Source organism: Rhinolophus hipposideros, assembly GCF_964194185.1.
Source record: "Rhinolophus hipposideros genome assembly, chromosome: 9".
Lineage (NCBI taxonomy): Eukaryota > Metazoa > Chordata > Mammalia > Chiroptera > Rhinolophidae > Rhinolophus > Rhinolophus hipposideros.
Window position 1 is genome coordinate 2,941,431 of NC_138055.1, and position 27,802 is coordinate 2,969,232.

A 27,802-nucleotide genomic window follows, 5' to 3' on the forward strand; every position below is an offset into this window, starting at 1 on the left:
AGAGCTGGGCTCAAGACCAAACGTGGGCACCCCCAGAAAGCCATGGGGTTTAAAGCCATAGAAATATATCCGAGCCCCTGGGGAGGGGGGAAGTACAGAGACACCCAGACCAGGTCCTGGGGAAGACCAGCTTCAGAAGACGGTCGAGGGAGACAACTCTGCAAAGAGGTGGAGGTATACCAGCCAGGTAATAGGAGGGAAAGCAAGAAGCCTTGGAAGCCAAGCAAGGAACGTTTCTAGAACGAGAGAAAGTCAAATGTTATTGAGGTTGATTAAACAAGGGCAGAACAGTGACAGGAAATGTGGCACCAAAGAAGTCATCAGAGAGGGATGAAAGCAGCTTGAGTGGAGGGGTGAGGGCAGGAGGGGTTGGTTTCATTGAGGGACGTGAAAAAATAGCAAAACAAATAGAGAAAGCTCTTGCAGTCTGGCTCTGAATGAGGCTCCCTGCAATGTTGAGGAGTCGGCGCCAAGTGAGATACCAGAGTGTACTTGTTATGTCAACGGTGTGAGCCAAAGGACAGGCAAAAGTAAGGCTGTGAAGGGAGGGTGACACAGGGGCGGGGTCCTGCAGAGAAGCAGCGGGGATGCGGCAAAGGGGCTGACAGTTGAGAAGTACCTTCCGCAGGCAATGAAGAATCCGTGCCGACGGGCAAAGGCTCCGGGACCGCAGGACGGTTTCTGCAAAAGGGAGGTGTAGCCGGTGTCCCTGTGTCACCTGGGTGCGGTGAGGAGCAAAGGAGGAAAGGATGTCCACGTGCTGGAACAGAAAAAGCGGGCGGCGCCGGTAACTCATGTCGGGATGAGTCCTGTCACCTGGACCCGCAAACCAGACAGGGACAGAACAAGGCGGCAACAGCACCACCGGGCTCAGTGCCTCGCGCGGTCGCAAAGACCCCACCCAGGCGTCAGCAATGGGAAACCAGCCCCCAACAGAAAGGGAAAACATCCCGTTCAATGCCACGCACACGTGAGCGTCCCCGAAGGCGCGCGGTGGCCTGGGCACCGGGAACAGCACACGACAGCGGTAAGAATGCCCTTCAGGGTGGGACTTAAAGCTGGGGGTGCACGGGGGGGGGGAGGAAACAGAAAAGTAAAGAAAGCGGACGGACGCCAGCTCCCGGGGGCCGGGCCGTGAGTTCCGCGCGCGCCGAGCGCCGTGGGCGCTGCGTACGCGCGTGGGGTCCGCACAGAAGCGTCACGTCACCCCCCTCCTCCCCGAGCCCCGGGCAGGGCGCCGCGGGGACACGGCCGTACCCTCCTCCGCGGGGACCCCCGCGTCTGCTCGTCCCGGCCGGCCGCCGTGGGCGCCGCGTCCCGCTTCCATGCCGGCGCATCGGGAAGTCCTGCAGGGAGGGGGGCGGCCCGGGGTGAGCGGGGCCCGGCGCCCGCTTCCCGCTGCCCGCCCCGGGGCCGCCCCGCCGCCGCCCCACAGGGACAGCGGGAGCCGGCGGCGTCGGCCAGCCCGGGGAGAAGGGCGGCCGGAGGCCCCCGGACGCGGCTCGACACCCTCCGCGCCGCCCGGCCCGGAGCTCCCGGGGCGAGCCGGGCCCGAGCGCCCGGCTGCGGACACCGGGATCCCCCGCGCTCGGACCGACGGTGCGGGCTGGGTCCGCCCCCCACGCGGCCCGCTCCTTACTGCCGTCCGGACGGACCGCGCCACGGAGCCCCGCCCCCGGCCCGAGCCCCCGGGACCCTCACCCCGGCGGTTACGGCGGCCCAGCCCGCGAGCGCCGGCCCCAGATTTAAACGCGGCGCGGCGGGCGCGGCGCGGGCTGCGATTGGCCGGTTTGAAACGGGCTCCGCGAGGCCGCCGTGTGCGGTGCATCCTGGGGGTTGTAGTCCCAGCGCTCGGGAGAGAGACCGTGGCGCGCGTGCGCACGGCCTGCACGCGCGGGTGGGCTGCGCAGGCCCGAGTGCGCGCCTGGCCTGCTGTGGGCTCGCAGCGCCGGGCGGTGGTTCCTCAGAGCACGCGCGTTAGCGTCTGGAGAGCTGCGTGTGGCAAGGGGCATGATTCTGCCCCCAGCTCTTCACGTGCAAATGCAGAAAATTAAACTCCTACCATAGGGTGTTGATGCGAACACCAAACGAAACAGGTGCACCCACCTGCTTTGTAAGGCAGTGCGTGTCAGTTCCTAACACAGTAAGAAGGCCGGGTCCCTGCTCCGAGGAGCACGCAGGGGGGTCTCGGTGACCAGACACGCGGGATTTTGCCCCTGGACCAGGAGAAGCTGTCTGAGGCAGAGGCGGGCGGGGGTGGGCAGTGATGAGGGTCTGAGCACGGTCAGGGTGTGGCAGAAGCCCGCCCTGGGCTTTAAAGCCTGGGCGGGGGCGGGGGGGCATATTGGAGGGGTGCGCCTGGAGGCAGGGTCCGGCGGTCAGGTGACGGAATCTGCGCGGGGGCGTGTACACGTTGGAGCAAATAGGAGACCCCTGATCTGAGCGACGGGTCAATTACGCAGCAGCAGCTCAGACCGACCTCACCTGAGCCTTGGACTGTGAACCAGGTCTAAGTAACACCCACCTCGTGGGTGTGAGAGTCAGATAAGGGGCTCCACCCAGGGCAGTGTCATGAAGCTGTTGCTCTTATTAATAGAGACTGAAGGATGGATTGGGCAGGAAGCAGGAGCCTGGGACGAATCACAGAGTCTGCCCTGGGAGGACAGCACCATTTTCAGGCGCGTTGGGTGAAGAGCTGTCCAGGGGGCAGCCATTGTGGCCCCAGGACCTCCGAGAAGCTGTCCAGCCTGACTGGGGCCAGCGCTGAACTCCCACGTCCCGGTGTCACACCATCCACACCCATCACCCCGTGTTGTCATGGTCCCTCTTCACTTCTGATTCCAAGTCCGGTTCCCCATGAGACTGAGCTCCTGGAAGGCAGGGGAGGGTCTCCTCATCACTGTCCTCCAGCCCAGCGCTGGACACAGGCAGGAGCTGAGTGAGAACTGGGGAAGGGGGTGAGAGGGTGTCTGGCAGCTTGGAGGGAGCCTGGCCTGCACGCGGCCTCCCCTTTTGGCTTGTCCTGGCACCCCCAACACCCTTTTTCTATCTAGGGGCTCCCTCTGCAGCCTCAGCCCCCTCTTCACTCCCCACCCTTTCCTGATGTGCTGGATCCTCTGGACCCTGATTTTCCCACCTGAATCTCTGATCCTTTCTGGGTCCCATCATCTTTTGCTTAGGATCCTGTTTACTGGAGAAGAGAGACCCAGGTGCAAATCCCAGCTGCAGGTATTGGTCAAGTCTTTGGGTGCAAGTGACAGAAAACCAGCTTCAAGCTGGCTTTAGAAAGAGCATCGACTGGCTCAAGGAACAGGGAGGTCCAGGAGTGGCCCTGACTTCCGGCCTGGATAGAGAGGGGGTCGGCGGAGGGTACTAGGGCAGGCCATCTCCCAGCCGTCTCTCCAGGGTCCTGCTCACCCTCAGACAGGCTGCTTTGTCAGGCCCACCAGCCAGGGAGCTGCAGGCTTCCCTCCACCTGCCAGGGCCTCCTGAAGACAGCAGCTCATTTGTACTGCTGTGCTCAAGCCACAGTCCCAAGGCTGTGGCAAGAGCCCAAGGGTCCTAGACTCGGGGGCTCTTGGCCCAGGTGTCAGATTCCCAACACCCATTCCCAATGCTCCTCTTCCTGTATCATGTCAGCACATAGTAGGTACTCAGTAAACAGCACCAGTCATTAATAACTTGTTGCTAACTCCAAACTATGTCTTCACTCCATCCATCTCTTGGCCTCCTGTTATCATCAGCCTGTCCATTGTCGATTCACTTCTCCCTTTGCCAGCAGGATTCTGCTCCATTCATTTATACATTCATTCATGTTTCATTCACCACTGACAGATACTCAGTGCAGGCCACATGCTGGGTGACACGGGGACACAGATGCCGCCCCTGACTTGAGGTCACGGCTGGGGAGAAGGTGAAATAACAAGGGCAGTGCCCAGGGCTGTGGGGCACAGCAGAGGCACCCTCACCCGCCTGCAGTGGGAAGCCCAGGGCTTCCCGGAGGAGGGACCAGGGTTCCTACTTCTCTGGCCAAGTTGTGTCTTGCTTGGAACCAGGAGAGGGGAGGGCAGATGGGATGTGAGCCAGCTCGTCAGGGGAACTAGCAGGAGGGGACAGCTCAGGATGGGAGGGCAGGCTCCCCCGCGGGATGTGTCCCTACGTCCTGGGTACAGAAAGTCCCTGCCTCGAAATCCTAATGTAATTACCCATTTTCTTAACACACTGCCCCACCCCACCACAAGTTCAAGGAGAAGCCTGTTTCCCCCAGGACCCAGCCAGGCCTGGCACCTGGGAGAGGCTTGAAGGGGCCTGCTCAGCAACAGCCAAAGGAGCCAGTTAACCACTTTATTTTAACCCCAGGAATTTAGAGGCCTCTGCTGCCTCCCAGGAGACCTGCGTGTCCCTGTCCTGGTGAATTCCTCCCTAACTTCAGTTCCCACCGAAGGCACCTGAGAAACAGCTGTGGGCTGGGATCCCCCTCACGCAGCACCAAGTGGCTTGCTCAGGAGGGACGTGGCGAAGCAGGAGCCGAGGCAGCACTTACAAAACTGGCTCAGATCTTGTTGAAGTCACATGTCACAGTGCTTTGGTTTTTGCCACAACAGGGCAACCCCTGACCTCAACCCTCACCCCCCAGAAAGCATTCCAGCTCAGCGCGCTGCATCTGTCATTCACGTCACAGTTGACAAATGGAACCATGTACCGAGGCCCCTTTACAATGTGCAGTTTAGAATGAAGCCCGGTCGGTGCCACCCATGGCTCCAAAGCTGGCTGACTTCTCTCCAGACACCATGGGCTTGTGCTTCTGTGAGGAGGGCTGAGGCCACAGGCTGAGAGATGGGGTCCCCTGTCCCAGGAAGGACAGGGGCGTGAGGAGAATCTCAGTAGGGCTTCCACTAACTGTGACCCTGGGCAAGTCACTGTCCCCATCGGTATCCTCACCCCAAAAGGGACAACAGAACCTGTCTAGAATAGGATCAGAAGAATGGCTTTACCTCAGGGGCAGCCTGGTGTAGGGGGAACCCCCGGGGCAGTGAAGACTCTCCTCCCCGAGCTGAGCCACCCCCACCCCATCCCTGCTCCCAAGCCTTGAAAGACCAGTGTAATAGTCCCCTGGGAAAGTACAATTTGCGAGGCAGAGGTGACAGCAGCACCAGCATTGCCTCTGACTGTGTAGACCTGCCCCTTGGCTCTTAACAAGGATTAGAAGATTCTGAATCACATTTACAATTGGTTTGTGTCCCCTCTTCCTGGAACGCTGCTGGTACCCGGCTTTCCGCAGACCCCTAACAGGCCTAACAAACAGGCTTGTCTCCTAAGCCTCGGATCTGAGGGCTGGGAGGAGGCAGGCCCAGCTCACTGCAGGAGGTGGACAGCGGCTGCCTTTCGGATGAGCCGCTCAGTCAGGGGCGAGTTGGGCTTCAAGGCGTCACGCTCCATCAGAAGGCTCCTGCAGAAACAGATACAGTCTGTGGTGGAACCTGCTGGAAGGATGTGGGGGCCGATGGTGGGACACAGGCAGCTTGGGCTGGGGGCGTGCAGGATGCACTCCTCTTCCCAAGTTGCTGGAGAGGGAAAAGCACCATGGCAGAGGGGACAGGGTGGATAGAGGCCGGGAGGTAGGAGGCCTGAATTGGCGGGGCCCAAAGACAAGGTGTGTGCTGGGCAAGGGGAGGTGTGAGGATCAGGATTTTCACATTGTCCCCGTGACACGTCCAGTGACTCGAATTCCCGGGTAAGCACGTCGCTGTGGCCTTGTCTGCTCAGGAACTCATGGACAAGAGGGGAGAGCGCATCTGTGGGGGAGGGGTGTGGGAACCTCAGCGGAGACTGAGAAAAGTGAGTGGCAGAAGAAAAGAGGGCAGAAAAACCCCAATTTACAGAAAGCAAGCATCGAAACCGTTTAAGGGAAAGACGTCAAACAACTGACAACAGTGATTCTAAGGGTAAGGGTGGGGTTGACGGGCTGGGCCTGGCACTCAGGGTGACGGCACCAGGGCAGGGGCTGAGCGTTTCCCATCTTCGTGGGGATGGGAGCTGAGCTGACAGCCGGCCCCACAGGTGTTACGTGATGATGACCAGGGGCCCTTGGAGGGGGCACATTTGTCACCCTGATACAGCGGGCTCCCCCTCCATGGTCAGCGTCTGCTCCAGGCTGCCCATGGCACCTGTTTGCCCCCAGCACTCCCAGGGGCAGATGCCCTGCTGTGGGGCACCTCCATCCCCCACCCCACCCCAGAGCCCCTGCTGAGGCCCTCAGCCCTCCTCTCAGCCCTAACAGCTCCACTTTCCCGCCCAACTGCCACCAGAGGCACCAGTCTCATCCACGCCAGGGCCTGGAGCTCTCTAAGGGGCTCCACCGCTAAAGAAATGCATGTGGCTTTTACATATGACCGTGGATGGGTGAAGAACACGGGCATGTGTCCAAGATACTTCTGAGTTGAACCAATTCCAGTGCGTCCACACCTGCTTCATCATGAACACCTGTGTGGCTGGGTTTGGAAATGCTGTCGGGGCAGCTGGGTCTCCCCTACCACGGGCCGCCCAAACCTGCGCTTACACCCTGGTGCTTTCCACCTGAACTCAAGGCCAGGCCGAGGGCCTCCAGCTTCGCTGAGTCTCCTGACAGCTGTCCTGCCCACCACGTACACAGCAGTTCCTCTCTTCCCTCTTCCCCATGGAGTTCCAGCAGGGCACAGGGACTCGGCCAAGGAGCGGGCACAGGGCGGATGCAGAAGCCAGCAAAGAATTCGGCCACCCCATGTGGGGCAAGGTGAGCCGGGTGTGGGAGCACCAAGGCTTCAGACAATGGCTGGGCTTCTCAGAGCTTTCTTCTTGGGGCGCCCCCACCCTGATACCCTCAACCCCCCAGCCATACCCCTCCAGGCCCTGCTGCTAACCAGAACACCTCTGGCCTCGTTAAACTGGCTTGGTTTCAGGCCTCCCCTCGACAGTTGCTTCCGTGGGGCACCTGCCTGCTCAGTGCCTCCCTGACAGCCTCTCGGAGCAATAAGCCCGGCCTCGTGGCAGCTTTACAGATATTTGTCAGTTACCACGTAAGAGGTAAGCTCCGTGCAGCCAGGGCCTGCGTCTGCCTGCTCACCACTCCCCCCCAGCACCCAGCAGAGTCAGGTAGGAGACCGTGAGCTGAGGCCTGAAGGATCAGTAGACGTCAACCAAGTGAAAAAGGAGAGAGTATTCAAGGCAGAGGGCACAGCACGTGCAAAGACCATGGGCCCTGAAAGAGCAGGGCGTGTTTGGGTAACTAGAGCTCAGCATGGCTAAAATGAGGAGTGGGCTGGGGAGGGCAGGAGAGGGGGCCTCGGGGCGGCTGGTCTCCTTTGGCCAAGGTAAGCACGCCCGTGACCTTGATCTCCACAGCCTCAAAGGCGGGAGCCACCTCGGGCCAAGGGAGGGAGGAGCCTCTGGGCACGCCGGAAGCCCACGGGGAGACCCCCATGTGAGAGAGGCAGCTTTGCCCGCAAAACGTCCCAAGCCCAGGTTTGAGACGTGAGCGAGGAACTCACCGGGCCACGTTCCTATGGATGCCGGATGTGCAGTTTAAGGCCGCGTGAATCAGTAACTGGTTGAAGACGTCTCTCTAAAAGGTCAACTGGGCAAGTTAGGCTCCTGTGATGTGGGATGAAGGATGGGAACCCCTACCCCACTGCAGGCCAGCCTGTTCTCAGCGACACACTTACTGGGGGTGTGAAAGGCAAGGACACCCCCACGCTGGGGGCACAATACCGCGGCGAGGCTGGCGCTCCCGGGCATGAGGACGCCTGGATGCAGCCCGGCTCGAGGCCAGAGGCTCACCTGGGCATTGCTGCCTCCAATCTGGACGACCCGGTAGCGGATGGGCAGGAGCAGCTCCACGACGCGGTCAGGGTTCCCATTCTCAGCCTCCACCAGGGCCTGGCACAGGGGCAGCCCCACGTCATGGGCCAGGAGGTGCTGACAGTTCTCCTTCGGGGACCTGCCAGCCCGAGAAGGTGCCCTCAGCAGCCTGCAGGGCGCCCGTGTTGCCCCATCACTGCACACCTGTCTCCCTGCCTGGCTCAGGCTGCTGAGGGAAGGGCTGTCACGTTCTCGGCCTGGCGTCTGGCACTGTGCCCAGCACACAGTAGGCACGTGGATCAGGTGAGCTGACAGAAGAGAAGCAGCCGGAGAGGGGGGAGAACAGGGCTGTAAACTCAGTTCAACTGGGCAGATCTCAAGTTTACTGGGGACCTGGCCTTGCGCTGGACACCCACTTCTGGCCTCAGTTTGCTCATCTGTAAAGCGGGAGTGACAGTCGCAGGCTGTCAGGAGAATTATAGGCAATATAGGTAACAGCCTGGCACTGGAGTTGGCACCAACACTGGGAGTGAATGGCCATGTCTCCCCACTGGCCTCAGGTGCCGGCTGATATGGGCCGTGAGCGCTGGAGGCCGGAGGTAGCAGCCAACTCCAAGCCTATCTTAAAAGCAAGGATCAAATACTCAGTGCTTCTTGGCTCCTTGGCCCTTCCCTGTGGTGAAAGGATAGCTCTAACTGCACACCTTGCCCGTGAGGAGGTGCAGGTCAAGCAGTGGTGGTGGTGCCCTGCTCGAGCTTTGGCAATGGTCACCAGACCCCAGGACCAACTGCACGTGTCACAGCTCCCACAGCTCTAGCCCTCCAGGCAGGAGAAGCAGGTGACTGCCTCTCCGGTGGACATGGGCTGCGGAGGACCCCACGCCCGGGGTCCCTCTGGCCTCTACTATGATAGGAAATGGCTCCCACCAGTGCCAGGAAGCACGCCAGGGAGGTGGGTCACCGCATGTTACTCTTCTCCCAGCCTGCCTCAGCAGGCAGTGCCCCTGATTTGCACATGAGGAAACTGAGGCTCAGAGCAGAGAAGTGCTTATCCAGGATCTAAGATCCTATCAGCAGCAGGTCCCTCTCGTTCCAGGACCCCACTGTGTCTCCGTGGGAGCTGCCCACGTGACACTGAGGCTCTCACACCCACCTTGGGGACAGAGAGGCATCTGTGTGTCCTGGGGGAAACCACGGCATCCTTGCAGGGTACGCCCACCCAGGAAGTGCACACCTGGGGGCACACACCTGGGGGCACACACCTGGGGGCACACATCTGCGAGCAGTCCTGCGTGGGCATTCCCAAGGCTGTGCTCACCCACAGGGCCCCAACCCCAGCCTCCCGGCAGCAGGGGCTCCCAGGGGCCTGACCCCTCGGCATACTCGCTGGCCTCCTGCAGGGTGGTCAGCAGCTCCTGTGTGGTTCTGGAGTCCCGCGCTCCCAGGGACGCCATCAGGAAGTGCACGTCATTGAACAGCAGGATGTGGTCGCGGCTGTGCTTCTGGGTCACAGGCAGGACATCCAGCCACCGCTTACCTACAGACACCCCTAAGGACATGGGAAGGACACCACAGGCCTGGCGTGAGGCTCCTGAGTACAGGGAGGCCTGCTGATCCTTTCCAGGTAAGAAGGCCGGGCAGGTGAGCAGCGCTGGCAAGCAGTGTCCGGCTCCGGGCTGAGGCCTTTGGGCCAAGTTTATGTTAACTTTGTTTCCTTATAAAAGGAACTGATGCATAATGTAGAAAGCAAATTTAAAAAAACTATTGAAGGCTATTAAGGGAAGTCTCTGGCCCCTTGACAAACCCCAAAACCACTTTTTAAATTCTCCCAGTGTCATTGTTGGTAAGGCACCTGATACATTAGTAGAGACTTGATAAAAATCTGCAAATTAGTAAATGGCCTCCTTCTACCTTTGTGTCTAGATTTCTCAACTCTAAACAGTCCCCACTTTTGCTCCACTCTCCAACACCACCTCCCACCTCCTGTCTTCCCAATTCCTGGAAGTGACTGGATTCTTCCTACTTCTCCCGTGGGCACCTCCATAACCACAGGTTGTTGCCCTGGACCGCCATTTCTCAGCCAGTCAACAATGGACATGGCTCTCGAGTCTCCAGTCTGTATAGTGAGGGAGTGAGTGGCCTTTCTCTTTCCTCCACCTGCCCCTGGCACCCCCACCTCACTTCCCAGCCTCTGAGTTGCCCTCCCTCCAGCCCCCACCAGTTCGGGGCAGTTCGGGCTGGACAAGGGACAGGCCTACTGCCAGCCCAGGCTTCAGTGTCCCTGTCTTGCCGCCTGGACGTCCAGGAGCCAGCCTAAAAGATGTGGCAGCGTCCTCACGGAACTGCTGCCTCCTCACCGATCCCCTGGCCCCCTCCCAGGTCCCCAGGGCTCCTTCAGGGTACCTGACTTCCTTGCTCTTCTCTCAGCCTCCTTGCTGACCTTTGGCCCCGTTACCATCCCCTTGGCCTTACTGTTCCTCCAGCCTCAGCCGCCCTGGCTCAGCCCCCACGCTCAGAGGACCTTTCTCAGAGGCAGGTCCGAGCCTGCCCTTCCCTGCTCTCGCAGGCTCCTCAAGGACCCGGATAAAATCCAGACTCCTCAACCTGCTCTTCCCGTGGGCTCCTGGCTCCCCACACCTCGCAGTCTCCTGTGTTCCATCTGACCACACCCTTCAGTCACTCGTCCCCCATCTGACCACACGGACCCTAACCTCCAGTCACTTGTCCCCGTAACAGGCTGCTCTCTGCACGTAACATCCTTTTCCGTCTCTGCCCAGTAAAACCCTAAGCACCCTCCCATGGTTCACATGTCACTTCTACTAGGAAGCCTTCCAGGAACCCTCTGGAAATGGCTCGCTCTGCCCAAGCCCCACGCCCCATTGCCCTGCTGACCCAGGGCCTAGGGTACAGGTTCAGCTCTGCTGGGCCTGGGGGAGAAGGAGAACCAACTGGCACACCAGCAGTTGGCTAGAAGCCCTCCACAGCCCCCAGAGCTGTGGTCAAGCCCGTCCTGGCTACCTGCAGAGCACGGCGTGACTATGTTGAGAAACCTCTCTGAAATCCCGGGGAGTTGAGAAACTCTTCCCCGCCTTGTTCTAGAAAAGGAGGCAGCATCCAGAGACAGGCGGCTAGGTGCCACCTGTGCCCGCAGGCCTGGTGGGCAGACTGTGGGAACGGCAAGTGCCACCATGGGCACGGAGACTGAGGCGTACACACTAAGAGGTGGTGGGAACTGGAAGAAAGGGCAGTGGCAGCCCTCAGGCCGGCTGGAAGCAGCCACAGAACTGGCAGTCAGGGCTGTAGCTGGGTACACCATCCCACGTCCTGCAGCGGGACCCGGAGGGCCTCGCTAATGAGTTCCTGCCCAGCCCTAGGCCCAGGTCATGGTACCAACCCCTCATTGTGTGGGAGGGGACAGGGGACAGGAGCCAAGGGGACAGCAGAGGGCTGGCTACCTTCCATCTGCAGCCGGTAGAGCATGGAGCAACTGTCCACCACATCCAACATGGCACCGCTGGCCCGCAAGCTGGGGAGAATCTGGAAGACAGGAAGGTGGGGCCTGAGGGGGCCTGTCTGGGTCATGTGTGGGCCCTGCATACAGCCAGCCTGGACACAGCGGGCCTGCACACAGCCAGCCTGGACACAGCGGGCCTGCATATAGTGGGCCTGGACACAGCGGGCCTGCACATAGTGGGCCTGGACACAGCGGGCCTGCACACAGCAGGCCTGCACACAGCCAGCCTGGACACAGCGGGCCTGCACATAGTGGGCCTGGACAAAGCGGGCCTGCACATAGTGGGCCTGGACACAGCGGGCCTGCACACAGCAGGCCTGCACACAGCCAGCCTGGACACAGCGGGCCTGCACACAGCCAGCCTGGACACAGCGGGCCTGCACATAGTGGGCCTGGACACAGCGGGCCTGCACACAGCGGGCCTGCACACAGCCAGCCTGGACACAGCGGGCCTGCACATAGTGGGCCTGGACACAGCAGGCCTGCACACAGCCAGCCTGGACACAGCGGACCTGCACATAGTGGGCCTGCACACAGTCGGCCTGCACACAGCCAGCCTGCCGCCAGCAGAAGCCACCACCATTGTTCCCTCCGCCTCAACTATTGGGGCCATAGGCTCAGACGATTCCGGGTGTAAACCTGAAGAAAGAGCTTGCCTGGGGGAGTGTACGTTGGGCCCTGGCATCTGTCACCTCCCACCCCCCAGGCTTGCAGCACACTTGCAGGAGACCCGTCTCTCCCGTTCACGGTTCTAGATTGTCAGCTGGTCTACACCTCACACCTCAAAATCCTAATAGCTCAAAAGGATGACTGCAAGGAAACATTACTGGGTGGTTAGACCCCCAAATCACAAACATTTGTGTGATCCCAGGCCTCTGTCAGTAAGTCCACCCTGGGGTACCCAGGAGCTCTGACTAAGGTGTTTTTTTTTCTCTTAAAAGCATATCTAGCGAGTGGGAGTGTTAGTGTTTGGTGGGTACAGAGTTTTTGTTAGCAAAGCTGAAAAAGTTCTCAGGTGGCTGGTGGGGATGGCTACACGGCAACACGAGTGTATGTAAGGCCACAGAAGTGTACACCTACAAATGGTCCAGTTTTTTTGTTATGTATCTTTTACTACAATGAAAAGTTCCTATGGGAAGATGGATGATCTCCAGAAAATGGAGAAAAGTGTGAGATCTACAATGTGGACGCATAATTCCACCCACGCCCACGGGGTGAACAGAACCCTGAATGTCCTCACTCCATTCTGGGTACACCACCACTCTGGCAAACATTCACCCCACGAGGTCTTATGCAAGCAGCGTGTTCCCACTCCAGCGGATGTTTTTGGCTGGGACGAGACTGATGGTCTCAAAGTTCTGTTCGAGACTAAAAGCCACAACGCCCCAGGAAGCTGAGTACAGTGCAAACACGGACTTACGTGGTCATCGTAAATGGTGAGGGCGGCCTCATATTCACCCTGGGAAAATGAAGTTCCCATGATTAATACCTGGAGAAGGTGAGATCTAATATTGAGAAATGCACCAAAAATGGGCGCCCCGAGGCCCCCAGCACGTTACAGAGAAGGATGGGCAGTGCAGGGACGCCGACCCAGAAATGGGAGCCGGGGAGCCCACTCTGCCCTGGGCGCCTCCCCCCGTGTACAAGACACGGAAGCGGCGTCTGCCACCACAGGGAAGGCTTGTCAAAGCTTTACTTCTCCTGTGAAGTATTTGTCCAACGCTGCGAACTCTTTCCTGTGTTTCTTCTAGTCTTTTCTCTATTTCCCTTACTGTACATTCGGTTGGGTTCACTGCTTTCTTCTAGACATTGTATCAGTGTACAGTGGTACCTCAGTTTCCAAACGTAATCCATTCTGGAAGGCCATTTGAGTTCTGAAATGTTTGAAAACTGAGGCACGGTTTCCCCATAAAAAGTAATGCCAAATGGATTAATCCATTCCAGACCTTTAGAATCAACCCCTAAACCTGCAAATTTAGCCTGAATTTTACTATCAAATGATACCATAGATACATAAAATTTACAGCGTTCGTAAACCGAAATGTTCATCAACAGAGACGATCGAAAACCGAGGTACCACTGTATTCTCATGTCATCACAGGCTCCTCCTCTTCCAAACATTTCTCTTTGGACATTTAGGGAGCTTCTAGGTTTTCTGTATGATAAACAGCACTGCAAGGAGCACCCTTATAAATGGGACCCAGTGGCAGAATCATTGGGGACCAGGGTATTCCCTATACCTTGCTCCCCTGGGAAAGAGCGTTTGGAGGGTCTCATGGCTTCTACAGGTAAAATCTGTGAGTTGGGGGCTTAACAATTCACTCTGGCAGCGAAGAGACACTGGGTCTCAATTGTCTCCACCAATTGCACACAATATATGTGATTTCCAAGTCCACACAGTAGAAAATGCCTAAAGTAGTTTAAGCCTGAAAAGCTACGTGAAAACACTAATGCTCTCTTGAATGAGGACACCATTTAAACGTGCAAACACAAAATACTACTCCACAGAATATAACGTAGAGCGAAGGGTAGAAAAACATTTCTCTGGACATCTTTTTAGGATAAGACAGCGGTCATCTTACCTTTTCAATCAGATACAAAGCCCAGTGCCAATAATTATGACAAGCAAGCATATCAGAGTCCTGGGGAAAGAATGAGAGAATTAGAGAAAACTCTGACAGACTGCGGGGGGAAAAAGAACGGATGTTGTTTCATGCCCATGTAGAACATCACACCTGTCAGTGTGGGAAACATTTTCCTGCCCACTCTGAGGCTGGTCTGTGCCAGCTTTTTCCATGTTACCTCCTTCAGCTCTGAGGGACGGCACGTACATGCCTGAATTTACTGAGGAAACTGAGGCTAGGGGAGGCTGGCAACTTGTCAGCCCCCGAGACAGACGGCGGGAGAACCAGAGTCCATGCAGAGGAGGTCATTCAGCTTCTCAAGCCTCGTCTTTTGTGGGTGTGGAGTGGAGAAAATGAGTAATAAGTCATCCTGCAATTGCAGAGGCCCATTCTGTGTCCGAACAGCACAGGACACCCCGATAAAGCTGCGAGGCTCACTGAGCCCAGGGCTGAAGTGTGCAGGTCAAAGACTTAGGGGAGTGGGGTTCACACCTGGTACGTTCAGGCCCCACCATGCACACTAGCCCTTCCCTCTACGAGGCTACTGCAGATGCTTCCTGTCTGCTTGGAAGCTACCTCCCGTGAAAAGAGGAACGGACAATGCCTCCTCTGTGGCCATATCCACCTTGTACCTGTGCTTGGGGATGCCAAATTTCCTGGCTCCCCTCTCGCTCACAAGCCACCAAGGGCCTTGGTGCCTTTGCTCAAGCTGGTCCTTGGCTGGGATACCCTCTGTGTCCCCATCCTTCATCTGGCAAACTTCTACTCATCCTTCATTACTCAGCTCAGAGATTGCCTTCTCCAGGAAGCCTTCCCTGACCACTTCCCTGACAGGCCCGATTGGGCTGGATGCCTCCTCTGGGTTTCTACCTGCCCTCCAGTGCTCTGTCGGGGTGTGGCTCGTGTGCTGCGGGGGGGTTGCTCACTCCACTTGACCAGGCCCTTTCAGGACCAGGACGTCTGGGCTGGACTTCCAGGGGGGTCCCCGGGGCAGGGCACAGCTTGGGGCAGACTGGAGCTTTGATAAAGCTCCATGCCGATAGCCAAACGCCTGGTGCAGGTAGAGGAGGAGGAAAGGGAGCCCCAGGTCACACCATCCACCCAGCGCTGTCTTGCCAGACCAGAGGCTGTCAGAAGCCACAGTGGAGGGCAGACGCAGATATCAGGTGACGAGACCCCATTGGGAATGATCCCAGCCAGGCTGCGCTGTCTCATTTTACATTGTTTGGGGTCAAGGGCTTCACAATTGTCACAATACCAGGTGTACAGATGGGGAAACCAAGACTCAGAAGGGTCGCATTGCTGGCCCAGGGTAGAACCAGGCCTCCAACACCCAAGGTTAGCAAAACCAGAGTCTGGGGGAGGGATGCAAATGGAATGAGCTGGAAGATCCCGGCCAGGCCTCGCCTGCCTCCCTCGGCTCGGCCTGGACAAGGCCCTGGCCTCAGCTGGAAGGATGAAGCCACACGCTGCTCCCTCCGCCCAGACTCAGTGCTCCCACAGCAACTAGCAGTATCTGCTTGGGGGAGCCCAAGGCAGCGCCCCGCCAGGAGCTCCCAGGCTCTCCCCTCCGCAGGGCTTGGGGACCCTTGGGAAGGTCTGAATGTAACTGCATGGGGCTGTCTCACACCTGTTTGCCGGCTCTACCTGACACCACTCCTGAAGAAGCCAGGAATCTGCCTTCTTGTAACTTACAGATGCTCTTTCACTGACAATGGGGTTACACCCCAGTTGAAAATAGCGTACGTCGAAATGCATTTAAGACACCTAACCTACCGAAGAACCTCCTCGCCTCGTCCGTCTTAAATGTGCTCAGACACTTACGTTAGTCTGTCGTTGAGCAAAATCATCTAACACAAGCCTATTTTATAATAAAGTGTTGACTGTCTTGTGTAATTTATTATGTGTGTCACTTCGCCCCATCGTAAGTCGAACCATCGTCAGTCAGGGACTGTCCGTATTTCTCAGTGGCAGGTCCTAGGCCACGGAGCTGCTGAGGGACACGCTGACTAAGTCAGTCCCCTGCTCCTGCCTGCACCCTGGTCTCTCCTTGGTTTGCTCACTCACTGACCATCTGTTGCTCAGTCCAGGCCCGGGCAGAAATTTGCTCTCCTGGGAAACACACCATGGCACAGAGAAGGGCAGAGCAGCAGACCACACATGGCCAGGTGGCCAGGCTGTGTGCCAGAGGCAAGCCCAGGACAAGAGGAGCACACGGGTGGGGGGCCACCACAGCTTGGGGCGCCAGGAGTGGGAGCAGTGAGGTCCCAGCATCCCGGCCCCACAAGAGCCCCGACCCCCACGTGGCAGGCGGCAGACACACACCTTCGTCGTCACCCCCATCGGCTCCCTGAACGCACTCTTTGGGTTCCATGCTGAGCCCATCGGCCGGTGGTGACAGCAGAGGCAGCTCAGGGCCCTTACGGTTCTCACCCGAGCCACGCTCTTGTTTCCCTGGTAATTTTCTGATCTATTCCTTTTACATCAAATGCTTCAGGCCAAGACCAACCCTAGAATCACCTGCAAAACACTGGCAGGTGTTGGGAGGTGTGTGGCTCCCAGGGGACACTGTGGCTTGACAGAAACACCTTCCAGAACAGGAGTTTCCCCAGAATGAAGCTGCACCCTATAACTTCTGTCCAGAAAGCCTCGGCTTAACTTGAGGGGATGGATGGAATTTTCCAGGCAGGTGACCCGTGGACAAGAGCCATACCTTCCAATGGGTTTCCGAGCGCTGCATGAATTCCAGGCCGTCCCTGATTTCCGCTTTCATCTCGTGAATGTGGGCAACAGTGTGCACTGACCACGCGTCCGTCGGGTTAATCGATAAAGCCTGATGGGGTGGCGTGGAAACGAGTCCAGATAACGTGCATTAGTGAGGTTGCCAGACAGGCGTCTCCAAGTTATGCACAAGGGGCCTGAGCTGGACGGCCGCATGTCGGGGCTGGGCCAGCATGAGGACTGGGCTCTGCCTCAAAACAGTAACGACTGCAAAGCCCAGCCCCTGACCACCTGCGTGATGCTGCCCACCAGGGTATCACTGCCCCTTTCATGGAGAAGGAAACCGAGTTTCAGGAGGGAGGGTAAGTGACTTGCCCAGGACCACACGACAGGGGTCTCCAAAGCCAGGGCTCATCCCCTGGCCCCACAGCCTCCTGCATACAGCTGAGTCACCTGCAAAATGCCAACCAGCCTCTCGGCCTGTTTTGCCCCTGGTGAGAAGTAGCGCTGCCTTCCTCTCCAGCTGCCATGGAGATGAAGTGGACACTATGTGCCAATGCTGTGTAGACTGCCAAGTGCTCCAGGGCTCTCAGCGGCCAACACACACGCGATGACCACAAATGTGGCTTCCTGGGCTTGTTCAGACGTTGTTACTAAGAATAGCCACTCACATGACCGGTGAGCCTCACAATGACCAGCAGGGCAGGCAGGACACAAGGGTTGTGACCTTCACCACACAGAGCCATTGTTCTTTCACTTGGGTGTTCAGCTTATGTTTACTGAGCGCCTACTAAGCACCAGGCGTGAAGCCGTAAGCTGAAGCTCAAAGTGGTCCTGTGGACGACCCACACGAGCCCAGGTCTCTAGCCCCGCTGCCTCAGTCCCCCACGCCTTTCACAGAGGCGGAGTCATGAAGGCCCGGGCACCTGTGCCCTTGGCCTGGCACCTGCTGCAGCCTTTCCACTGATAGGTCGTCCCCAGCAAGTCCTGCCACCCTGCATCTATGCTCCTGTCTCCTGCTCGCATGGGCCCAGCCCAGCCCCTGAGGGGACAATATAAGGACGCTGGCACGAGTGGCAGAGCCCAGCAGGACCAAGACACTTCAGCAGATGGCAGGGGCGCAGCTGAGCAGACTGGGGTGCTGGAGCCCAGTGAAGGGACCCAGGAGGTGTGCTGCTCTCACTGCCCCGGGGAGGTTAAGGCCCCACCTGCTCCGAGGGGTTCCTGACCAGCTTCCTCCTAAGCTTTCCTGGGACAAAGTCCAAACTTCCTTCTGGGTCTACAAGGCACAGCAGATTGGGCCCTGCCTGCGGCCCGGCCTTTGCTCCCAGCACCCGCCCCCACCACCTCCGCCCTAAGCCTCAGTGCCCTTTGCTCTTCCCGCCCCTGGGGCTCGGTTTGCAGATTCATGGCTGAGGCGTCACCTCCTTGGGTTCTCTCCAGACTCCTGTCTGGTGCAGCACACCCCTGCTCTCCTAACATGCTGCTGGTCACTGTCACAGCCTGGCTTTGCCCATGATCGCCTGTGGTGTGCTGGTGTTGGGGTCACAGTGTGGGCGCCTGCAGGAGGGGGTACAGCTGGAGAAAGGGGCTTGAAGGGACAAAGAGGGGGGCCTCATTCCACCACTTCCTGCACCTTTTGGCCGCCCTCTGGCTTTTCACGCCGTCCTGCCAGCCCTCAGGTGCCCAGACGCATGCTTCCCAATGGCAGGCCAGGCTGCCATGGTCTCCAGAGAACCTTCCTGCGGCTGACCTCACAGATGGTAGTGCCTGACCACCTTAGGCCACGGATCCCAGCGCCCCCAGTCCCTGACTCAGGGACATAGCCCAGAACCCAGCACCCTGTGCTCAAGTCTGGGATCCATCTCTGTAGCCAGAGAAGTCTTCAAAGACCCCATGGGCCCTATGGGCCCCCAAGGGTGCTGGCTATCTCCTGGAGAGGGGGCTGGAGGCCATCTCGGGCAACACCTGGGGGAAGAGCCCTAGCTGGGGTTCTGAGAAGCCAGGGCTGGTCCAGGGGGCCCGGTCAGGGGGCCTGGTGAGCACCGGCCTCCCCTGAGCTGTGTGGCTTTGGGTGGGCTCTGGCCTCGGCCTCTCTGGGCCTCGCCCCTCATCAGGCCAATGAGGAGATTAACGCCTTGCTGCAGACAGGTTGAGCAGACTAGAGTGGGTGTCGAGAAAAGACCAGCACTACGCCAGGCACAGGAGCCAGGGTGAGGGGCCTTGCCGGCGTCACCCATGAGCGGTGGCCCGAGCGCTCTGCCTCACCTGATACCTCTCCCTGAGGGGTGGCACCTTGAAGGGCCCACTCACCTCTTTGGCAAGTTTTTCCGCCTGATCGTAGAAATTGGTTTCCATCAATCCGAAAGAATAGATGCCTTTCACATAGCTAAAAACAGAGAGCAAAAATCTTAAACGAAAAAGAAAAGTGGACTGGGATCATTCAACCCTCAAAACAACCAGTACGGGCTAAATTGCGTCCCCCCAAAATGATACGTTTGAACATATGTTCTCATTTAGACTGCGGGTAACTGCAGATGTAATCAAGTTAAGATGAGGTCATATTAGAACAGGGTGGACCCTACATCTGATGCCTGGTGTCCTTGTAAGAGAAAGGAGAAGGAAATTTGGACACAGGGACAGACAGCTCCATGAGGACAGAGGCAGAGACTGAAGCGATGTACTGTGAGCCCAAGAAGGCAAGTACCACTGGCCACTGCCCTGTCTCCACAGCAGACCCCTCTGCAACTCACACCCCACCTCCTAAGACGTCAACGTACCGTCACCACTGGGGAGGACCAGGGTCTTCTCACTCCTGCCTGCGTGGTGATGCCCATCAGGAGGAACAGCCCAGGGAGCCTCCCAGGAAGCCGTGGTGACCGTGGGCGGTCAGTGGCCTCTCTGCTCGGCAGCACTGTGCCCCAGACTCCAGCTCCTGGAGGCTGGAAGCCCGTCAGTCCGACTCACTCAGACCAGCCAAGGATAAGCTTGAAGACACTTCGCTGACTGAATACATACTTCCATTCCTCATCTGTGACCCCTGGCACCTGAGCACCCAGGGCCATCACATGTGAAAGAGGCGTTCTTTCCTGTGCTTTTGCGAGAGTATGTGAAAACAAGATAGAGCGAGGGAGTTTCTATGTGAGACTCATGTCATCTTTCCTACAGTGCATAGAGACAAGCTCTCGCTTTTATTATTCACAGAACAAGGTTCCGGAGCACTGACTTCCAGACTTTGCTTTGAAATACTTATCGAGCTCTTACTGGGGTCACTGAACCCTCAACATTTAAACATGTATTCGATACATATGATACGCCAAGTACTGTTAGGCTCTTGTGAGGGTTATTTTTGATGTGTCACCTTGGCTGGGCCATGGTACCCAGTTATTTGGTAAGACACTGTCTGAATGTTTTTGCGAAGATAGTTTTTAGATGTGATTAACATTTAAAACAGTAGACTTGGAGTGAAGTAGATTATTCTCCATGAAGTGGGTGGGCCTCACCCAATCAGTTGAAGGCTTAAGAGAAAAGACTGACCTCCACAGAAGAGGAAGGCAATCTGTCTACAGATGTGACATAGAAACTCTCCCTGACCTTTCAGACTGTACCTGTCCTGTGGATTTTGGACCTGCCAGTCCCCACAGTAGCCTGAGCCAACTCTTTACAATTAATCTCTCAGGTGGTTCTTTTTCTGGAGAACCCCCACTAATCCAGCTCTCCAATCTGTTAATCTGTTTGACCTTCACAACAATCCTATGATTGAGATGCAGTGAAGGTGACCATGTGCAGAGGCCACTAGGGCTGTTCCAGGGCCCCTTCCTCAAGCACACAGTACAAATGCACTTCCTGGCCTCCTGTGGCTGGGTGGTCAGCTCTGGCCAATGACTTGGGGATGACAGGGTATCCTTTTCACTCGGAGACCCTCAGGGGTGACTGGTGAAGCCAGAGAGTGGTTGCTTCATCAGCTGGGATTCCAGAAGGAGACAATGGCATGGGCACAGAGCCTCAGCAGTCCTGTGATGGACATGTGATATGTATGTGAAATAAGCCTTTGTTGTAATACATCTTGGAGAATCAGATCTACAGTATGCTTGTTACTCCCACGTGCTGACTGATACACAATGGTCCTACCTCATCTAAGGATGGGATGGAGATCAAATAACAAAATGAAGGCTTTCTACTTTAAACAGCTCAGAGAATAGCAACAGTAGTCTCACTCTTCTTAGGGCAAGGCCAGGAGTGTTACCATGTTTTTAGGGCAGAGGAGAGAGACTAAGAATAGAAATGAGGTGATTTCCAACTGGCACATACCTGCTAAGGGGGATGGCAGGTGTCCAGAAAGGGTAAATTCGAGCCACAGAATCTCGCATCTGCTCTTGGTAGCCCAGGTAAAAATAGGCATCGTGGGAAAATTTCAAGGCCAACATATCCGTCGGGTGGTCCCGGAGAATCTGTTCCCATAGTTCACAAGCTTTGGGAAAGTTCCTGGAAGCCCAAAGAAGTTCCTCAGAAATACTGAACACATAAGTCACACATACAGGGAGCAGAAAAGGCATTGTTTCTTGCCAGCATCACATTTTGCCCTGAATTGGTTAATACACACGCACACACACAGACACACACACACGCACACAGACACGCGCACACAGGCGGTCCTCGAATAATGTCATTTCAGTCAACATCTTTTCGTTATAAAGTTGAAGAGACACTGCAGGGTGTTAACTCTTATACTCTTATTTACATCAACAGCCTGTAGTAAAATTGGTTTTGTTGCATGTAGTTTTGCTTAAAGTCACGGAACCTAACACTGACATTGGGGACTTAACTATATGTATAAAAGTGTCTGTTAGTTCATGACTCAGAAAACTGATAAATCAATGGGAAACTTTACTCTCAAATTCAAGCAAAAACAAAAACAAAGAGCCAAAAAATTGGTTTAACACATTGCTGAAGACAATTCTACCGAAGACCATGAACGAGCTGCAGGAAGTCCCCAGTCCCCACACCACAGCTGAGGTCACCTAGCTCTGCAGGGCATCACCCCAGCCTGAGCAGAGACAGCCTCCAGGATCAGAATGCCCATGGGGGGAGGGGCAGTGGCAGGAACAGCAGAGGCTGGGGACAAGCTGGAGGGCTATGAGCAGATGTTCATAAGGGCATGTCAGGACAAGGAGTGTATGGGGAACGGTTTTCTCTCCTATCTTTTATACATTTCTGTAATGTGGTCCTATTTTTTTTATAACAAAAATGATAACCAATATATTTAATGAAAGAAAATAAGTGGCTTTGAATGCTGTATTGAAAATCCTAGCCAACTATGTCCTCATTTGGTCGTCAGCTGAGAACACGGCAGCAGGCAGGATGTGATTTTCAATCAGATGGGCTCGGGAGGCAGGACACCCCAAAGACCCCTTTCCAGGAGTGCTGGGCAACCTGTGGCGCCAGCCCCCTGGCCCAGGGAGGCCCCTCACCCCTTGGCAAAGGTCTCTACAGCAGACACGTGCAGCCTCTCCCGCTGTGTCAGTGGCTGGGTTTTGGAAATCTCTACCATGTTCTTCACAGCCAGATCCAGCTCTTTGTCCAGCCTCACGGAGCTTCCAGTGCCAATCAGCACGAGGCCATTAGAAATGGCGTGGCCCATCGCTGGTGAGAGGTTGGAGAACAGCTAGTGAGTCAGACGGCCCAGCCCAGCCCAGCCCCGAGTGTGAAATAAACACCACACGTCCAGGAGGGACAGGCCAGGCAGCAGGTAGGCTGTGCGCTACGCCCCCCACCAACAGTTCAGAACTCCGCCTGGGCCCTCCCCATGCGCGTGGAGGAGCGGCAACCCTAAAAGCACCCTGCAACGGCACAAACACTTTTCTAACGAGGGCATCCTGGTGAGAGCCGACGTCTGGAGCACCTAATCACTGGCTAAACCGGTTAGGGACTGCCTGCGGGCTCCCGCGGCGTCCCCCTTGCTTCACTCATCAGCGGGTTTATCACTGCAACCAGCACAGGGCCTCCAGGGGACACACAGTAGATGCTGTCGGCGGCTGGTCCCAGAAGCACAGAAGCCACGATTCCATCTTGGCTGCTCTCACGCACTGAGAGCGTGGGGGTGAGGGTGGGCCTTGTGGCCCTTGTAGCAGGCTTGCTGGCAGGTATACAGGTCCCCAGGTCCTACCTGGGCTTCTAGGCCCCACCCTGACAGAGGCAGGATGTCCACTGGCATTTGGAATTCGGCTGTTGGCCCAGGCTGGAGACCTGGGAACTAAGCAAAGCGCTGGGACTCTCTATGTGGCTCTTGCTTCTGACTGGGGCCCGGGTCTGCTCAGAGACCCTGGCTCCCCCCACAGGCTGGGTTCAACTTCCTTCTCCCCCCCCCCATTTTGTGCCCCTGCCCTCAGAGGGACCTGGCCACAGTAGAGTGGGAAGGGGGAGGTCTCTGATGCCCTCCCTCCCCTCCTTAGCCCTTCTCCCAGGCCAGGGACCTCACCCCACACTGGGGCCATGCTCCTGGGGTTCTGGAATGCACTGGGCTGAACTCCCCATGTCTGCTGTGCACGTGGGTCACTGCGGGGGCCCTCCCAGCCCCAGCGTGCTGAAGCCCTAGCCCCCTGAAAGGCTGCAGGAGCCTCCTCTTGTATTCCAGGGATGAGTCTGGCTCTGGATTCAGACAGCCTTGTCTGAACCCAGCTCCCCAGCTATCCGCTGGTGGCTTTGGATACCTTTCTGACTCTCTCTGAGCCTCACTATCCTCATCTGAGAAGTGGGATCAGTGTCTTCCTTGCAGAATTGATGTACAATTAGGGAAAAAATTGGAAAGATGCCTTCTCTAGAACCTGGCATCTCCATGGGAGCAGTTGTTATTCCAAGCACAACACGGGCCATCATCTTCCCTTCCTCCCTCCATGGAAATGCCAGCCTGGTCACTGCCACCTGGCCTGCCTCCCCAACCAGCTGAGTCCCTCAGTCAGGGAACCAGAGTAGGGCTGACAGGTGACAAGGGGCCCCTCAACCAGGACAGCGTCACTCACCGAAGGTCGGGTCTGCTGCTTTCAGCTTGGACAGGCAGCCCTCAATGCCACCGAGACTCTTGTCATTGGTCCATTTCACATACTGCAATACAAAAGGTAAGACCAAGCTGTCCCAGGGAGGCTTTCACCACGTTACTGAAGGCATGTATCTAAATCATGATTTGTTTTTCTTTCTAGAATATTGAGTATTTTCTGGACTCTAACTTAAAGAAACCATAACTGGGTGGATCTCAGATGAAAAGACTGAATTCATGCAACTCAAAGCACATTTTCTAGGGCTGCTGAGGCTGCCATTTCCAAAAAAGCAACATCTAAAGGATGGTGCTGCCCGACAGGTGACCTGCCCACAACGTCAGCTTCTTCAGCCCTGAGAAGGGCCTTGACATTGGGTACTTCATTCCTTTGAAAAAGGACAGCAGTAAACATTCATTATTGAAAGTCAGATGGAGCCTTGAAAGCTGTAAGATAAAAACTTACTCTTAAAGTCATCTCATCACCTTTTTGACAATTTGGTGCATTTGTTTCTAGTCCTTTTTTAAAAAAAAAAAGCAAATGCCTATTTTTAAAAATCCTAAAACCAGAATAATGCATTGGATTTGCGAATGTGTCCTGTCAGATGTCCAACATGCATCTACACAGAATTAGCACGTATATTTTAACAAGACCCTGGGGAATTGGTGCAGAGACTCAAAGAACCCATGCTCTAAGACAGGATAGCACAGAGATGCCAATACGCAAGAAAGACTGTGCACAGGCAGGGGGTGGGTGGGCTGGTACCACACTGAGGCACGTGCAGTGTAACCAATTAGGTGGTCCCAGAGGGCAAAAGGTGTGGGAAGGGCACAAACAGAGCTCAAACGCACCCAGTGGAGCTCCTGGGCACGCTAACCGCACTTCACCAGTTGTGTCATATATGGCCCTCATGTTTCTAGAAGCTTCCTTGGTCTTTATGCTGCATGGATGGAGTCAGTAGGCAGTGGTCTGTCTCACAGCTCCTGATAAAGACCGGCTCTAGTTTCCTACCAGTGTATGTAGATCCGGGCACATTCTACTCCTTCTCTAGCTCACTACTGCACAAGTCAGCTCTCTGGGCCTCAGTTTCCCCATCTGTCATACAAAGTGGTTGGACCTTACTTCTGAGACCCTCTAGTTCTAAAACTGTTGGCTCCTTCATTGGTGTTAGAAATGACTGGCAATACGGTGGAAGGTCCTGGAACAGCCATAGCTGAGAGCAGTAGATTCACAGATTAGCCCCAATACAGGGTCTCACACCCTGAGAGGAGTAGCCCCACATACAACACTCAGCTGGCCACCTCCCCCCCAACACACACTGCACCGTGCATGGCCCCCTGTGCAGGGCTCAGCACCCTCACAGACCATCCTCAACAAAGAGCCTGCTGCTGTCCTCCCGCCTCCCGCCTCTAGGGGGACCTCTCAGCCATGCCTGGCACTGGCAGAGATGTTTCTATGTGCCCAGTCCTGGGGTACAGAGGACACAGATTCCATCGCAGGAGACCACTAAAGTCACCATGCAATTTAAAAAGTATCCGCTACCTTCTGAGCCACTGGCTGATGGCTTTGTTTGGCCAGAGCCATCGGTCCCCCGCCAGGATGCTTCAAAGCATTATAAAGAATGTCTGGGGCAGCCGGATGGCTCAGTTGGTTAGAGCCAAGCTCTCAACAAGGTTGCGGGTTCAATCCCCACATGGGATGGTGGGCTGAGCCCCCCGCAACTAAAGCAACTAAAGATTGAAAACGGAAACTGGACTTGGAGCTGAGCTGCGCCCTCCACAACTAGATTGAAGGACAACGACTTGGAGCTGATGGGCCCTGGAGAAACACACTGTTCCCCAATATTGCCCCCCAAAAGAAAAGAATGGTTCCCATGAGGCCTCACTCTACCTAAGTTTCCCAGGAGACTTGCTAGGAATGGGTCGCTGGCCTTCACTATTTATGAAATCAGAAGTGCTGATAAAGATGTAAAGCTCTGAACACTTTGAGCCCTGCACTGCTCACAGCCATCGTTCCCCAGCATGACTCCCCGTAAGAGCAGAGCAGATGAAACGTCAGTCGGGATGTCCATTTAAGCAACTGGTTAGGGGGGAGGACGGCCTCCCTGTACACTTGTGTCAGTACCCGTCACTTCGTGGCATGAATAGAGGTAGCTGTGAGATGCACCCAAAATTTAAAAATGAAAACCTAATTAAGAGCATTCACCAACTTACGAAACGTCACCGCGGACCTTTACAGAGGGGGCCCCGCTTCCCTGTGCAGGCATACCTGGGTCAGGGTGGCGTCAAACAGCTTGCAGGCCTCGTTGCTTGGGGTTGAGAGCGGGAGCCCAGCATCCTTCCACGCCTACACACAGTGAGAGGGCGCATCAGGGCCTCACGCCGCGTGGCCCTCCAAACACAAACACACATGAACCCCAACCCCCAAGCACAGAAGATCTCAGCCTTGCGGGGCGGCCCTGAACTCCCAGATTTCACAGATGGTGCTGAGCAAGAGAGAGCTGAGCTCAGGGGGCCAGGTCCCCAGGCAGATCCTAGTGGCCTCTAGCTGTGTCCTCAGGCAAGGTCCTCCCTCAGAGCCTTTGTGAATGGGCTAGAGAACGCATCTGGGGTGACTGAAGTGTCCCCCGGGAGCAGACACTCAGTAAGTGGGAGTCCCTGAGCAGGCGGAGGGGAAGTCTCCAGGGCAGACCAGGGATCTAGCGCTCGAGCGCCAGGCGGGGGAGAGTGGGCTGTCAGCCCTGAAACAGCTCCTTTCATCTCCCCACTTTATAGGACCATTCGGACCCTCAGGTCAGTGGAAACATCTCGAGACTGTCAGAACTGTTCACTGTAACTGCTGCCTCCGTGTCCTGCGTGGGGTGCGCCGACTGGCCGGCGACTCCCCAGGGCAGGGAAATGTCCACTCCCCGCCAGCCCTGCGGCCGCCCCTCGGGTTGAGTACCGCGTGGCTGTGGGCAAGTCCCCTGCCCCTCTGAACTCCACCTTCCTCATCTGCAAAATAGGCAGGGGCCCCTCACTAACGCCCGGCGTCGCTGCTGTGCCACGCCGGGGTTCCTGCCTTTTTGGAGGTCCCGGGGTCTCTGGGCACCGGGCCGCTGGGCGCAGGGCCTCCGCATACCTGGCAGTCGCGCAGCGGGACGGGAGCAGCCATAGTACGCGCCGGGTGTCGGGGTCCTCGGTCACCGCGGCGCCGCGGCCTTCCGGTTGGGGGCGGGGCGGGACGGGGGCATTGCGAGGGCGGGGGCGTTGCGGGGGCGGGGCGCGCCCTCCCGCTCGCTCACTGGTCGGCTTCCGACCCACACTCCCGAGAGGCCAGGTCGCCTCGGCGGGCCGGGAGAACACCGGGCCCGGAGACAACGCCGCGCTGTGGCCAGTCCGCCCGAGGGGGTCCGCGGGCTCCGTCTCCGGGGCTCCGGCTACCCGGCCTCCTGGAGCGGGGCACGCTTTGCTGCGCGCCTCGGTGTACGCGCCTGCCTACCCCATCGCCTGCGGCGGGGGGGCCTGACGCCCGGCGGAGGGATGCGTTCACCGTCCTCCAGCCCGGTTTTGCTCCCCGACTCCTCCCGTTCCCCCACACACCAGAGCCTCCTCCCTACTGGGAACCCTTTTGGGGAGCAGCCTGCAGTGCCCCTTGGGAGGCAGGGGGTCCTAGGACAGCGGTCGTTTTCAAACTCTTTGTAGTCCCACCTGGAACCCGCGCGCCCGCACACACACATTCATAGAGGTCGTTTTTGGCCAAATCCCATGCGACTGGCTCTGCTGTGTTATCCAACCGGTGTCCCGTCCCATCCCCTTCCCTCTCAAGGACTTGCGGCGGTACGATCACCGCAGCAGCAGCTTCTCCACCTGAGCTCTGCCAGCAGCTACAAACCTCTAGCCTCCACAGCTCTCTCCCGATTTAATCTAACCCCTTCCCACCTTCCCCAAGGATGCAGGAGCCCAAGTCGTAGTTCAAGTGCAGGGTCAGATCCTGTCCTTACTTAAAATGGTGACATTTTGTTCACCCATGAATTTTTTGCATTAATTTTTATTTTCAAAAATATTGCATTAAAAGATTACTTGTCTTATGTAAGA

At 56.9% G+C, this 27,802-nt stretch overlaps 1 protein-coding gene across 4 annotated transcripts; it reads right to left on the bottom strand.

The window, feature by feature from the left end:
• Window positions 1–4,329: 4,329 nt before the first annotated feature.
• TTC38 (tetratricopeptide repeat domain 38) lies at window positions 4,330–27,218 on the bottom strand. Of its 4 annotated transcripts, none has more exons than XM_081060302.1 (14): window positions 26,847–27,218; window positions 25,995–26,072; window positions 23,715–23,796; window positions 22,167–22,338; window positions 21,007–21,180; window positions 19,009–19,084; window positions 16,688–16,807; window positions 13,933–13,992; window positions 12,771–12,809; window positions 11,292–11,373; window positions 9,220–9,385; window positions 7,816–7,975; window positions 7,527–7,600; window positions 4,331–5,449 (listed from the first exon to the last, which is right to left on the bottom strand). In XM_081060302.1, the coding sequence occupies exons 1-14, from the start codon at window positions 26,877–26,879 to the stop codon at window positions 5,356–5,358; spliced, it is 1,410 nt and encodes a 469-aa protein (XP_080916428.1). In that variant the 5' UTR covers window positions 26,880–27,218; the 3' UTR covers window positions 4,331–5,355. The 4 variants fall into 4 exon arrangements, with proteins under 4 accessions (XP_080916429.1, XP_080916428.1, XP_080916431.1 ...); XM_081060305.1 differs by having other exon boundaries at window positions 19,476–21,180; window positions 26,847–26,927; XM_081060303.1 differs by lacking the exon at window positions 7,527–7,600 and having other exon boundaries at window positions 4,330–5,449; window positions 26,847–27,020.
• Between the last annotated feature and the right edge of the window lie 584 nt (window positions 27,219–27,802).

Coding starts and splice junctions, on each gene's coding strand:
- TTC38 (XM_081060302.1), bottom strand. CDS start 26,879: ATGGCTGCTCCCGTCCCGCTGCGCGACTGCCAG. Junction 22,339..23,714: donor AGCAGCAGACCCGACCTTCG/GTGAGTGACGCT, acceptor ACCTCTCACCAG/CGATGGGCCACGCCATTTCT. Junction 9,386..11,291: donor CTACCGGCTGCAGATGGAAG/GTAGCCAGCCCT, acceptor CCATGTCCTTAG/GGGTGTCTGTAGGTAAGCGG.